Source organism: Centroberyx affinis, unplaced genomic scaffold (assembly GCF_046629955.1).
Source record: "Centroberyx affinis isolate AG114_WGS23_722 - 3 ecotype Tasmania unplaced genomic scaffold, CSIRO-AGI_Caff_v1 ptg004822l_1, whole genome shotgun sequence".
NCBI lineage: Eukaryota > Metazoa > Chordata > Actinopteri > Beryciformes > Berycidae > Centroberyx > Centroberyx affinis.
In genome coordinates this window covers 29,208-42,267 of record NW_027282351.1, presented here as the reverse complement: position 1 = coordinate 42,267, position 13,060 = coordinate 29,208, and the positions used below count along the sequence as shown (strand labels likewise).

At 45.4% G+C, this 13,060-nt stretch overlaps 1 protein-coding gene across 1 annotated transcript in view; it reads right to left on the bottom strand.

The window, feature by feature from the left end:
• The window catches only part of LOC139666136 (plexin-A1-like), a gene marked incomplete at both ends in the record, with an annotated part of 83,358 nt that overhangs the window by 44,780 nt on the left and 25,518 nt on the right, over positions 1–13,060 (bottom strand). The window contains one exon of the mRNA XM_071545254.1: positions 10,638–10,752. Coding sequence (XP_071401355.1) covers positions 10,638–10,752 — 115 coding nt within the window. The remainder of the gene's footprint in view (positions 1–10,637; positions 10,753–13,060) is intronic.

Below are 13,060 nucleotides of genomic sequence, written 5' to 3'. Positions count from 1 at the left end.
AGCAGAGAGAGAGGATAGAGGGAGAGTTTGAATTATAGAGAGATGCCGGGGAGTATGTGACATGAATGTTATTCAGCCTGGATTATCAAAGTTTCACAGAGCAGGAGCTCGGCTGCCTCTACCTACATATATGTCCTCTTATACACACTCTCACACACACATATATATATACGCTCTGTGCTTTGATGTTCCAACCAGGCACACATACATGTAGATTTCATCTTATAATCCCTTATCCTTGATTTACAAGCAAGCTGCCAAACCTACACAGCTTATCCCCATGACGTTAGACAGCACAGTATGTTATAAAACAATGAAAAGCAGGAACGTGTGAATGTTTTGTCACTTGAGTCAGAAGGTCTTTTTTCCTTATGGGTGTTCATGAAGAGAGAGAGAGAGGGGGAGAGGATGCCTGGCACCCAGCTATCATTCTAACCCAGATATGTCAGCAGCGATCAAACCTTGTGCTTTTCAGCTTTTCAAAGACAAACCTTGATTTCAGAGGTAGATATGCTCTCCTATCTGCTGCCTATGGCTCTCCTCTGCAGACAGCGCCATATTTCAGTCTTAGGATAGACTGAAACACAGTGAATTTGGTTATCAAGTAGAAGGGGACATACCCAAACGATCTAAGCTCTTATTGAGTTTAACTTGGTAATCAAGGATCCTGAGCGCAAATGTATATAGATTATTTGCACTGACAGTGCAAAGTACTGACAGTTGGGCTATTTAGCACTTTGCTGCAGCATTCCTCAAGACACACAGAAGCATAGAAAACAGATGAACAAGCCCAGCAACATACCAATTTGTGCCACAAAAAACACAGAAGCATCAGCCTGTCTGATCCAAAAAACAAGCTGATCTGTGCCTCCGTCTACCCCACCATGCTGAGCACTTTATGCTCCATCTGCACCGGGGAACCAGCAGGTTTCACAGAGCCGAACTGAAGACGTTTTAAGACCCTACCTGTAACTGAATTCAAGACCAATTTAACAGCCACAATAAAGGAATATAAAATCTGTCAAAAACAGCCTTTTTCTGATGGAACGTAGCTAATGAAAGTTCTGAAACTATATATGGGCAGCATTACAAAAAGGACACCAATAAATTAAATATACTGAAAGGGTTTGATGTCCAATTATGTTTATTAAAGTAGATGCAGTGAAAAGAAAACATGTTTGGCATATTGTACAACTGTTCTGTATTAATTTAAGTTTTAAGATCAAATTGGTATTGTAATCGGTCAACACTTCAACCAAATTTCATATCTGCATCCTAATAAAAATTACAAAAATAAACCTGTCATTACATGATGCTTTTTAAGACCTTAAATTGAGATCATTTCAGATTTGTTCAGACATTATAAGAACCCGGGGAAACCCTGTGCGCCAGCAGCAACGGAGTCAATCTCCATGTCTCGCTTGCTTGTGTGTGGTGGATCGTTGACCGTCTAGAGTTTCCACAGGAGCCCGCGTGTGGCGGTTAAATGGAGGTTGGAATAAGAATCAGCGCAAGCCACTTTAGTAAAACAGCAGGGTGAAATGTCCAACATGACAGAGAGAGCGAGCTGGTCTTGTGAGACGGGACAACGCAGCACGCTACGAGACTTTTTTTTACCCCCCCCCCTCTCTCTCTCTCTCTGTGCCTCTTCCTTCGCTAGTCGCTATTTCTCAATCATACTCTCTCTCCTTCATTGCTCTCCCTGCATTTTTTCTATTTTTCTTTCCTTCGGCTCACTTCATCTTTCTTCAACTACCTTCATCTCTCTTTTTCTCAGTGACTCTGCATTTATCTTTCTCTTTTTCTCTCTCTCTCTCTCTCTGACACACACACACACACACACACACACACACACACACAGACACACTAGGCTTGACGGTGAAAATGCAATATTCATCTGTGTTCTCCATTAGGCAGGCAGACTGTGAGGGCTGCGGAAATGAAGATTTAATACAGCCTGAATAATTAAACCACCGGGACCTGTGACTGACACACGCACACCCGCGCGCAAGCACACTGAAACACACTCATGCATGGCCTGGGAACCCCTGTGCATCTATCATGTCACCATATTCCATATGTGTGTGTGTGTGTGTGTGTGTGTGTGTGTGAGCCTTGACATTAGCTCTTCATTAAGTCCCTCACTGATCTAGTATTCATAGCTGTAGCCAGCATGTTGGCATAGCTGAGGTGACTGCGTCAGTGGGCTTTGCCCGGATGGCAGAGGATTACATCAAGGGGAAAACAACCCTGCAGCAAAGTTACACCACACACTTTCTTTTGCCAGCACTGAGCTCTAGCTGGATGCAACATCATGTTTTCTCAATGTCACTTCAGCATAAACACTTTTCAACCAATTAGGCCATTATCCAACGAAAGGGCCCAAAACGTCCTTCGAATTTGCATTAATGTAACACTTAATGCAAGCTGCATTTGATAGACTCCGCCCTGTTCCCTAAATATAACACCGGCGGCCTTGCACGCTTGTATACTAAGCATACTTCTTAGTGTATGATAGGCTGGTCTCTCTAATGCGGTCTACCGGCCAAGGCTGTTTTTTTGTTTTTTTTAAACAGCCCATCTTTCCTGCCTTCTGTCGGTAAGGGATTGATGCACGTTGCCAGGTAGTGCGGCTTTTAAGAAAAAAGCGAGGGAATTTTAGGGAGAGCTGCTGAAGGCGTGCTGTATCATGTCAAATAAAAAAAAATAAAAAAGAGGGAAGGGATGGAGGAGAGGAAACGGGAAGATAAGCTGTGGGACGGTGGGGCTAAAAATAGTCCAAGATCTCACAGAGAGAGAGAGAGAGAGAGAAATCAAACATCTGCATGCATGTGTGTGTTTGCCTTTGAACATGTCTCTGTGTGTTTAGCGCACAGTTACATTCTCCTGCCTTTTCTCTCCCTGAAACATACAATTGTGTGGGAAGTACATGCACGCCCAGACACACACACACACACACACACACACACACACACACACAGAGGAGCAACGTGACTTTGAAGAGCTGAATTACATTACCAGTGCTCCAAAAACGCTTACACTTTCTCAATTCTCCTCCCCGTTCTCTATTAACAAATTAGAGGGACGAGAGAGAGAGAGAGTGCGCCAACACACCTGATACAGTCTAAAACTGATTTCCCCGAGGTGGAAATGTGATTATTGACTCTTGGACAAGTCTCCGCTGAGAAGTTTCCAGAGAAAGTTCACAAAGTGGGGTTGGGAGGGGTTGGGGCCTCTCAGAAGTGGTTTGTGCGGGTATCGCTACCAAACCAAACCAAGGGTTAACAGCGGAGGGTCACGCTCCGGCGAGGATCCATCTGGCAAGGAGGACATGCGGTTACTTCACCCCGTCGCCTCCACTTCCTCCCGCCATTCCTTCCCCCTCTCCCTCTCTCTCTCCCCCTCCCTTCCCTCCAACCATGGAGAACATTTGGAAAATAAATTGCGTCATTCTGAATGTAATCGGCCGCTTGTTACTGCCAGAGTTTCTCTATTTCCCTCCCTGCCCTTCTCTATGCTTCTTTCTTTCATTCGTGTTTTTCTTTCTTTTCTTCTTCTCTCTGACTTTACATCTGGTCTCGATTAAGGAACCTCTGTCCGTCTTTGGTCGTCCTCAGTGAAATACATGCAGAGTTGGAAGAGCTGCATTGTATTGGGAATTTGGGGGGGTAAACATTGTCCCCCTCCCCACACACACACACACACACACACACTCATCTCTCCACTCTCTCTTCCCGACATGGTTTATATTTTATTAAACATGGCTCAGGCATGTCTCCTCTTAATGAAAGGCAGGAGCGTGAGAGTGTGTGTGTGTGTGTGTGTCTGGCCGTGCGTTACATGGTGTGGTGAGGGGAGAGAGAGAAGAAAAAGGAGGACTAAAAGATGGGGGGGTAGAAGAACAAATAGAGTGAGAGTTAGCCATGGGGATAAAAAAAAAGGGAAGATTACCCACCTAAACAAAGACAGGGACGACAGCGGGGGGAAGAAAAATAAGCTGGGAGAGAGAGGAAATAGTAAAGGAATTAAAATGTGATAAATTAAATACAAAAAGGGGAGACGTTTGCACTGACTGAGACGAGACGAGATGTGAGGAAAAGAGGGATTGGTAAGGCTTGCAGGAGAGATGGATGTGTGATCTTGAAAGGTTGCCTCAGTGAACCTAATGCTAATTTACAGACTACTGATACACTAGGTGAGACTGAGATGGAGGGGTGGACAGAAGGATGGATGGAGGGAGGGACGGAGAAAGAGACTGAAATGATCAGAAGAAGTGGAGGACGGGATAGACGTAAGGATAGACGAAGCGTGGGAGTGAAAGATGAAGAAAGAGGGATGCTGGAGGGGCCGAAACAGAGGAAAGGACGGAGGGAGGGACGGATAGAGAGGAAGGATGGACAGAAGCGGGCGCTGAGGAAAAAAGGTTGAGAACGTTGGCGGATCGTGACAGAGGGCAGAGAAAGAGAGAGAGAGAGAGAGAGCGATACTGCAGAGACATAATGTGGGGGAAAGGCACGAGAGGCAGAGAGAGAGAAGAGAGGGAGGAAACAGGAGAGCGAGAAACGAAAGAATGAAAGGATGATGAGGAGGAGTGAAGGGAGATATTCCTCAGAGATAGACACTCAGAGGGAAGGAGAGAGAAAGAAAGGGTGGATATTATGCGTTTTCTTCCCCCCCCCCAACCCCGCCCGCACCCCCGCTCTGGCCCTGCGCTGCTGGTTGTGCTTTCGCCTGATAAGAACCAGTGACAGCCGCACACACACAGACACACACAGACACACACACACACACACACACACACACACACACACACATACACACACACACTCGAACAGTACACGTACATACACATGTATATACACACTGTGAGCCCCTTAAGCACAGCGGCCTTGGCCTACAATCTGTGGGATGCCCTCCTCTAGAGTGTGTGTGTGTGTGTATGTTCTGTTTAGTGTCTGGGTACCAGCCAGGGTAAACACAGTGTGCCAGAATGTCACGGTCCGGGGCCTTCACACCTCTGTCACAAATAACCCTGCCAGCCATAGAGGGTGTGTGTGTGTGTGTGTGTGTGTGTGTGTGTGTGTGTGTGTGAGAGAGAGAGAGAGTGAGAGAGAGAGAGTGAGAGAGAGAAAGAGAGAGAGAGAAAGAGAGAAAGAGAGAGAGAGAGAGAGAGAAATACACAAAGCATGTGTTTGTGTGAGTGTATCTATATGTGTGTGTGTGTCCCTATGAGGATGTGTGTGTGAGAGAAAGAGAAAGAGTGTGTTTCAGTGTGTATGTGTGTGTGTGTGTGTGTGTGTGTGTATTCTTATGCTTGGCTCTAACTCTATATGGAGCCTCTCTTGTTAATGCAGTCATGTGTCATACACTAACATTACATTTTGCTAATTGGCAACAGACAAGAGAGAGAGAGAGAGAGAGAGAGAGAGAGAGAGAGAGAGAGAGAGAGAGAGAGAGACACACGTGTGTGTGTGTGTGTGTGTAAGTGTGATACATGTTTATGTGCACTATATGCCTGTGGTCTAAATGCATTTTTTTTTAAATGCATTAAGCACAAACGTTACTTTAAACATGGATGTGAAAATTAGCAACATCACAAGTAGTCAAAGGGAGGACGGAGAGGTGGAGGAAGAGGAGGAGGGGGGAGAGGAAGGTGTTGAATTTATAAGGAAGGGTAAAAAAAAAAATCATCACTGGAGCCATACATGCCATGACACAGATGTGGAAAACATACTGGACTATAAAAGAGAGCCGTGTTGGAGAAGCTTCTGTCAGAGTCTACCAGGAAGATGAACGATGGCAGAGCGACCCTGAAGAGAAATAGTTCTCTTATGTTGCTTAGAAATTGTAGTTCAAACGTACGCTTCGTAAAAAAGATATTGTAACATGTGACTTGTACAACCTTGACGATTAAAGGAGTCCATCAAAAATAAAAGGATGGAAAAATTCAATTGCCAAAAATAGTTGGTCGTTGGAGTTGTTAATTACTCCTAAAAAATGACAAAAAAGTAGTGCAGGAGACAGACAGACAGACAGACAGACAGACGGAGGAGAGGTAGCGACAGCCACAGACTTAAAAAACAACAAAAAAGACAGTGCTGTAACCACAAATCTCAATCAAGCTAACCGCCGCCTTGATTGCCGGGGTGAGATTGTGCCTTGGTCTGCAGCAAAACAAACACGTAAGCATGTCTTAACATAGCTGAGCTCAACCACCCTGAACACTGCCTGGCACTCATCAAGTCTTTGGCTCAGAATAGCACTTTCTCTCCAGGGGTGTGGAAGGAGGAGGAGGAGGAGGAGGAGGAAGAAGGGAGAAAGGAGGAGAGGAAGGTATGACAATAAAGTTCCTTAAGTGGAAGGAGAGAATGGGAGGAAAGGCAAAAGAGCGATGATATAAGTAAAGGAATTACATAGCAACGAATCGTTCCCTCCTCCGCTTTGGCCCCCTGCCTCCACCTCTCTAGCCTTCCTCTATCTTCAGGTTTTCTTTTTTTTTTTTACCAAAGTAACTCTTCCTCCTCTCCCGCAATTTTCCGCCCGGTCGCCCCTTAATTCGAGAATTTGTTTGTCGTGCCGTTGGAGGCATTGTTGATTTATGCATATTTGATTTGGAAATGTCACTCATTATATTTATTTCCTCCCCGCTTCCTCTGTCTCTCCATTTCCTTCTCTCTCTCTCTCTGCTCTCTCTTCCTTGACACACTCTGTTCACATAAACAAACACTACAAGACTTTTACTCCTTGGCTGGCTTGTTTTTTGTTTTGTTTTTATGTTGGATTTTTTTATTTTTTCTTTGGTTTGTTTGTTCGCCTATTTTTTGCCCGACAACCACAAATAAGAAGTTATTCCATACAATGCAATTTGGTCGAACCAATTACAGATGGGCGAGATAGCGCTGGTTAAGCCCTTGTGAGAGAAGGGGGGGGGGGGGGGGGGGGAGTCCTCGTCGGGAACACACCAGTCCTTTTGGTTGCCATGGCAACACAAGAGTCAGATACTGGAGGAGATGAGAGCGAAACACTTGAGGAAGAGAAAAAAGAGGACAGAAATTAAGGGGTAGCGAGAGAGATATAGACTGAGAGAGAGAAATGGAAGGAGAGTGCGAGGAGAAAGAGAATTGTTCCAACTTAAATTGCTGTGGAATGTTTATTATATTATGGCTGATCCCACTGGTATTTATTGATTTTTCATTAACTACTACTATTGATCTTTTAATGTTTCTAATATTACTCCAATTGATGTTATATTGCTTTATTAACACAGGTTTCTTTCCTGTCACGACAGTAAAGCAGATTTGAATTGAAGTGAATTGAGAATGAGTGAGGGATGGAGAGAGAGAGAGAGAAAGAGAAAGAGGAATAGAGAAAGTTTGTGTGAGTGTTTAAGAGCGTATGGGTGGGGGAGTGAATGTTGATGGTATGAAAAAGTGAACTGCATACGTGCAAGGTTCATTTGGCCCGATCTCTCCACCTCGGTCAAAGTTTCTAAACGTGGGAAGATTAGTTGGACGGACCCGAGTGACCAGCTGGTCCCACCTCGACTCTCTCAAGCGGCATTGAGTCAGACGTGAGCCACGGTCACGTCTCGACCCTGTGTGAAAACTTCTATCAGGCCTTTGATCACAGTCTGAGGACGAGTCCTTTCCAATCCTGCCAACTGTGTTCAGCTGCAGTGGAAAAAGGCAAAGGTCTGAGTGAAATGTCTGCTATCAAGTGGACAGATTTTGCTCTGTTATTTTGACCACTGCTATTTGGATTCTGGGTTAAGCTACAGCATGGCAAAAAGGATTGTTTGAGGTCTAAATGAAGAGCGCAAAACATACGTGCACACACACACACACACACACACACACACACACACACACAGAGGGACACACTAGGCTGAATAGTCCGTCTGAGCCTTGCCTACTATTTTAGACAAGAGCAGAGCAGAGCAAGGCAAGCCCGCAGAGAGGCAGCGCACATTCACACACACACACACACACACACACACACACACACACACACACACACACTCCTGATGCCATGCCAAATCATTCCCTCTACACCAGCAGATAAAGAGGCAACACCATACGGTCTGAAGGAAGAGGGGGGCAGGGGGCAATTTTTGTCCCTTTTCTCATTTCTCCCAAAATATAATCCACAATCTAAAACACACACAGAGGAAAGAGAGGGACGACAGAGGTGAAGACAAAGGAGAAGGAAAAGAGAGAGAGGGGGATAGGGTGAATGAGCATCAAATGAGTGAGCGATGGGGCGGATGGGTTAGAAAAGAGAGAGATAGAGAGAGAGAGAGAGATGGGCTGAGGAGAGGGATAAGACTAGCCTACAGGAAGAGCTGTACTTGTTGGGGCATTGAGAGCGCAACTAATGGATATGGCAGCTAGGAGAAGGATGATGAATGACTGTGTGAGGTGTGTGTGTGTGTGTGTGTGTGTGTGTGTGTGTGTGTGTGCACGCTCTGTCAGAATGTTTACGCTTTTGTGCATGAGAGACACAAATACCGTGTGTGTGTGTGTGTGTGTGTGTGTGTCTGACAGTGCAGATGATGGATTCTCTAGCAGAGCATGTGGCCGGTGGTTTCTTGGGCAGACGAGGTGACAGGAGAGGTCTCTCTGTCCACATGCCACTGTCAGCCAGTCTGTCTGTTCCTCCCTCCCTCTCTCTCTCTCTTCCTCTCTCACTCTTCCACTCTCTGAATCTCCTCGTCTCCCTCTCTATCCATCTGTCTCCTTCTCTTTGTCATGCTGTCTCTCTCTCTCTCTTTGTTCTTGCCTATCCTTTTTTTTTGCCATGCTTCTACCTCTAAACATATTGCACCAAAAATATTATTTAAAATCAGCCATGAATAGATCTATAGGCAAGAGATTATAAAATGAGATCCTTGTAGATCCTTTTCAAAATATTTTACATCTACGTGCCTCAAAAAATGAATTAACTGAGCATCTGGTCAGATGTAGACTTTGCTCTTGTGCATGCTATGCCTCTGCTGGTATTCAACATTTCTCCATTCTTGGCATTGCACTTCACCAGTATCACCACTCATTCTATATGTTTACTTGCACCCTTCATCCTGCCTTCCTGCCTTCCTCTGTTTCTCCCTCCATCGCTGCAGGCCTTTCCTGTTTATCCATCCGCTGCCCCTCTGGCCTCTCTCGGCTCGGAGTGTGCTAGCCAGCGCGCTCCCCATGTCTTGCAGATGGGAGCACTAATCCGCTAGCGTTAGCTCCGTGAGGCGTGAAGGCCGGGCCCCTGTGTTGTTTTGGATGGGGACAGTGGCTGCGGTTAGCACACTAGCGTTACAGCTTCTGCACGGCTCCGGTTGAGGGAAGAGATAAAGAGGAGAGTAATTGGATAAAGGTTGACCAATTAATAAAGGCCGGTGATTCAGGCCAGCCTACCAGGGGGTTTTAATCTGCATACAGATAACAGAGAGTCAGACCGCAAACATAAGGAGATAGGGTGGAAGCGGTGTGTATTTGTGCATGTGCATTTGTGTGTGTGTGTGTGTGGAGTCGAAGAGATAAAGCGCAGGCATGACTGTCAGTCAATTGGGACTGCAGTGGATTTACATCCATAAACCCTTTGAGAAGATATGCATTTAAGCGTGTGTGTTTGTTTGTGTGTGTCAATATAGGCACCACTATGTGTTTGTGTGAATGATCGAGAGAGAAAGAGAGACAAAACCTGTGTACACATAAACGTGTTTGTGTGTGTGTGTGTGCGGGTCCATCACTGCCTTCTTGTATACACTCTGGCAGTTGACAAACACACTTGTTATGCCTCGCGCGTCGCCCGCTCCTGCCGCCACTCTGCGCGATTGATATTAGCTTTTATGCTAATGTAGCATTTGGCTATGTTAGAACAAGGCAGTATTTCCATAGACAGTCATTCATCCAGGCCTGCTTATGGCCTTATGGGCCAAGACAGAATTACTGCTGCACGGTACACAAGCTGTTGTCACCGTGCCAAGAGCCGCTATCGCATATACAGACAGCAGACACACAGCAGGGTGAGATGAGGATACCCCGAGGCGAAAGCTACAGAAGGTGTGAGGGAGTGAGGGTGAAGGTGTGCGTGTGTGTGTGTGTTGCTTAAATTTGCACATATATGGCTATAGATTATAGAGTATAGAGTTTGTATATGCGAATGAGAATACTTGCTAAAAACATTTCCACAGCTCATGCAATGCAGACAGCATTTATCCCACTCCACTATCACAGCTACAGTGCATGTACAAGCAAAGCACTGTCTTCCCAATAGCTTATTGGGAACTATGGTGGTTCTGATAAAACTTACAGGTAATAAAAAAAAACTGCCCAACATTCACCAAGTCTCCTAATCAGAATCATCTGTCACATCGCTTGGGCTGCACTTTGGACATTTTATGGCTTGTGTCACAGGAGACGCACATAAAAATGCAATGACTGAATTACAGCGCTCTGGCTACCATTATAATGGTAATAAATATGAATATATCGATTTTGAGTTACACTAATCACTGTATTATGTGCGATATGTGTGAATATTTTAGATTTAGAAGTCCAGCGGCAGTGGGATAGACTTATGCGTAGAGGCGGGACAGAAAGTGGTGGGACAGAAAGCGGCGGGACAGAAAGCGGCAGGACACTCACCTCGGAGATGTTGACGCGTCCCTCCTGGAAAGAGCAGTCGTTGGCGTTCTGGGTGCACATGTGGCGGTACTTGCACCAGTGGCATGGGAACGACCCGTTCACACACGACAGGCAGCTGAAACAGGAGAGGGAGGGATGAGAGGGGATGTTAGGGAGTTTACAGTCCGACTGATGAGTTTTCATCATTTGTTTTAATGCATCACTGCTTCGTTTGACACACACAGCATACAGTGGAGAGTGACAGGAAAGATGGGAGAGAGAAGTGTTGCAAAATTTGCATGCAACAAAAAAGAATGACTTTGAACCAATAACATGTCAAGTGTGTTCAAAATTAGACAGCTTGGTCAGGACTGGTCTGCATTCTTATTTCTCTTCCACATTTCTTTCATAAAATCTATTCACCAAGCAAGTATACTGAAATACGGAACATGCATCCCAGGTTTTGAATACGGATCGCTTCAAACTATTTAGAGTTCGGGTGGCATATAAAGTAGAGCGGTAGATAATGAATAGGATGTTCTGGTGTGCTCTCAATATAATTTAATAGTGTGACCATCTCATCTTTCCCTCTGTAAATCTATTTTGTGACAAAGTTTTCATGGTCTCTTTTATGATATCTGGAGTTATATCATAAACAGTATGAGGTGGAGAATAAGGAGGCAGGTTAATAAAGACAAAGTGAAAATAGATAATGGAGTTCATCAAACGGGGGCAAGACAATATATAGGACATGTGACGTGAAGTGAAATCTACCTAAAGACTATGGTATAATAGAGGATATACTGCATTATAAACACTCACACTACTGTATTCTTTCCTCTGTAAATCTCTACCCTTACTTTCTCTTTGTCTCCCTTCCTCCAGCCATCTGATGTCTATTTATCATCCACCGTCAAATACTGTCTTTTCCCATCCTGTCTGTAGCCCTCTTTTCTTCCTCTCACCTTTCATCCTCCCATCTTCCCTCCTATCTATCAACTGTCTTAACCTCTCTTTCCCCCTCTCTTCCCTCATTCATCACTCTCTGCTCTCCTGTGACTGTCCATCGCTGGCTTCAATACCTTCAATGATCACCCTCACAATCAGCCTACTCTCTGCATATATTTCACCCCTTTCCCTCTTTCTGCATCTCTGCTGTCTCGTTCTCTCCATCCATTCAGCCTGAGTCTTCCTTTCTTTCTTTCCCCCGCCCCCCTCCCCCTCACTCCATCTATTCCTTTCATTCCCTGCCGTCTCGTTTTAAAAAGCTCTCCCCTGTTCTTTGTCTAAAGCTCTCTTTCATCCGTGGGGCTAAGAGCGCTCCACCATTTTAAATTCACCTGCTTTAGTCGAGGCGAGGTGCGGAGAGATGGGGCGAAAGAAAGACAGGGGAGAAAGGAGAGAGGGAAAGAGAGAGAGAGAGAGAGAGAGAGAGAGAGAGAGAGAGAGAGAGAGAGAGAGAGAGAGAGAGAGAGAGAGAGAGAGAGAGAGAGAGAGAGAGAGAGAGAGAGAGAGAGAGAGAGAGAGAGAGAGAGATCAAAAGCAGGTGGATTTCCCTGGGAGAGGTGGAGACGCCAGGTATCGTGGGAGAGAGGGAAAACGGGGGGAGGGAGGGGGGATGTAGCCTGCGGGGCTCTGGGTGGGTGTCTCATGGGAGAGGGGGGCAACAATAGGTCGGCAGTTGGGAAGTGTGTGTGTGTGTGTGTGTGTGTGTGTGTGTGTGTACATATTCACGTCTAACAGGAGCCTGGGAGGAGCGTCAGGCAGGTTCAAGTGCCTAGTTTATCAACGCTGCCTCATGTTATTGGTCCTCTCTCGGCCCTGAGCTTTGTCAAGTGCAACTCAATCCCCCGCAACACTACTTGCTTACTCATTTATGCATGCTGCAGTATCTAACGCAGTTATGATTAGTTTACAAAAACAATCATTATTTCATCAGAAAGCTTATTAGGGCCTTTTGTGTTACAGTTTCAGAATTACTTCTATGTCTTTTTTCATTCTGCACTTATTGTGAGCAGCATGTGTTTTATTGAAAGAATAACAAAATCCCACATTTAATGCAGTCGAAGCACGCAAGTGTAGATCCAGAACAATGAAAGAGTGGAGAGAGGTGCTCAATGTGCAGGCTGATTTGTATTCAACAACATCTGCCTGGAATAAATTCTCACATCTGTCTGAATCGATATGGGCACGCTCCTGACGAGCTCTCGAGTGCATTTTAACCCATGTAAAATGGCAGCTACCCTTCCCCTTATCCGCATGAAAAATGAGGGCTTTAACTCTTGAGCTCCGAGATGGGGCCCATATACGAATCCATCAAACCCTGACGTGGATTCATTTGGATCAATTAGGGCCGCTCGTTTGTTAGGTGCGCTCTTTAAGCGATCGTTTCCAGCCCAGACCCCTCCTTTTGAGCGAGATCAGAGGCTGGAGCTTAATTCAAT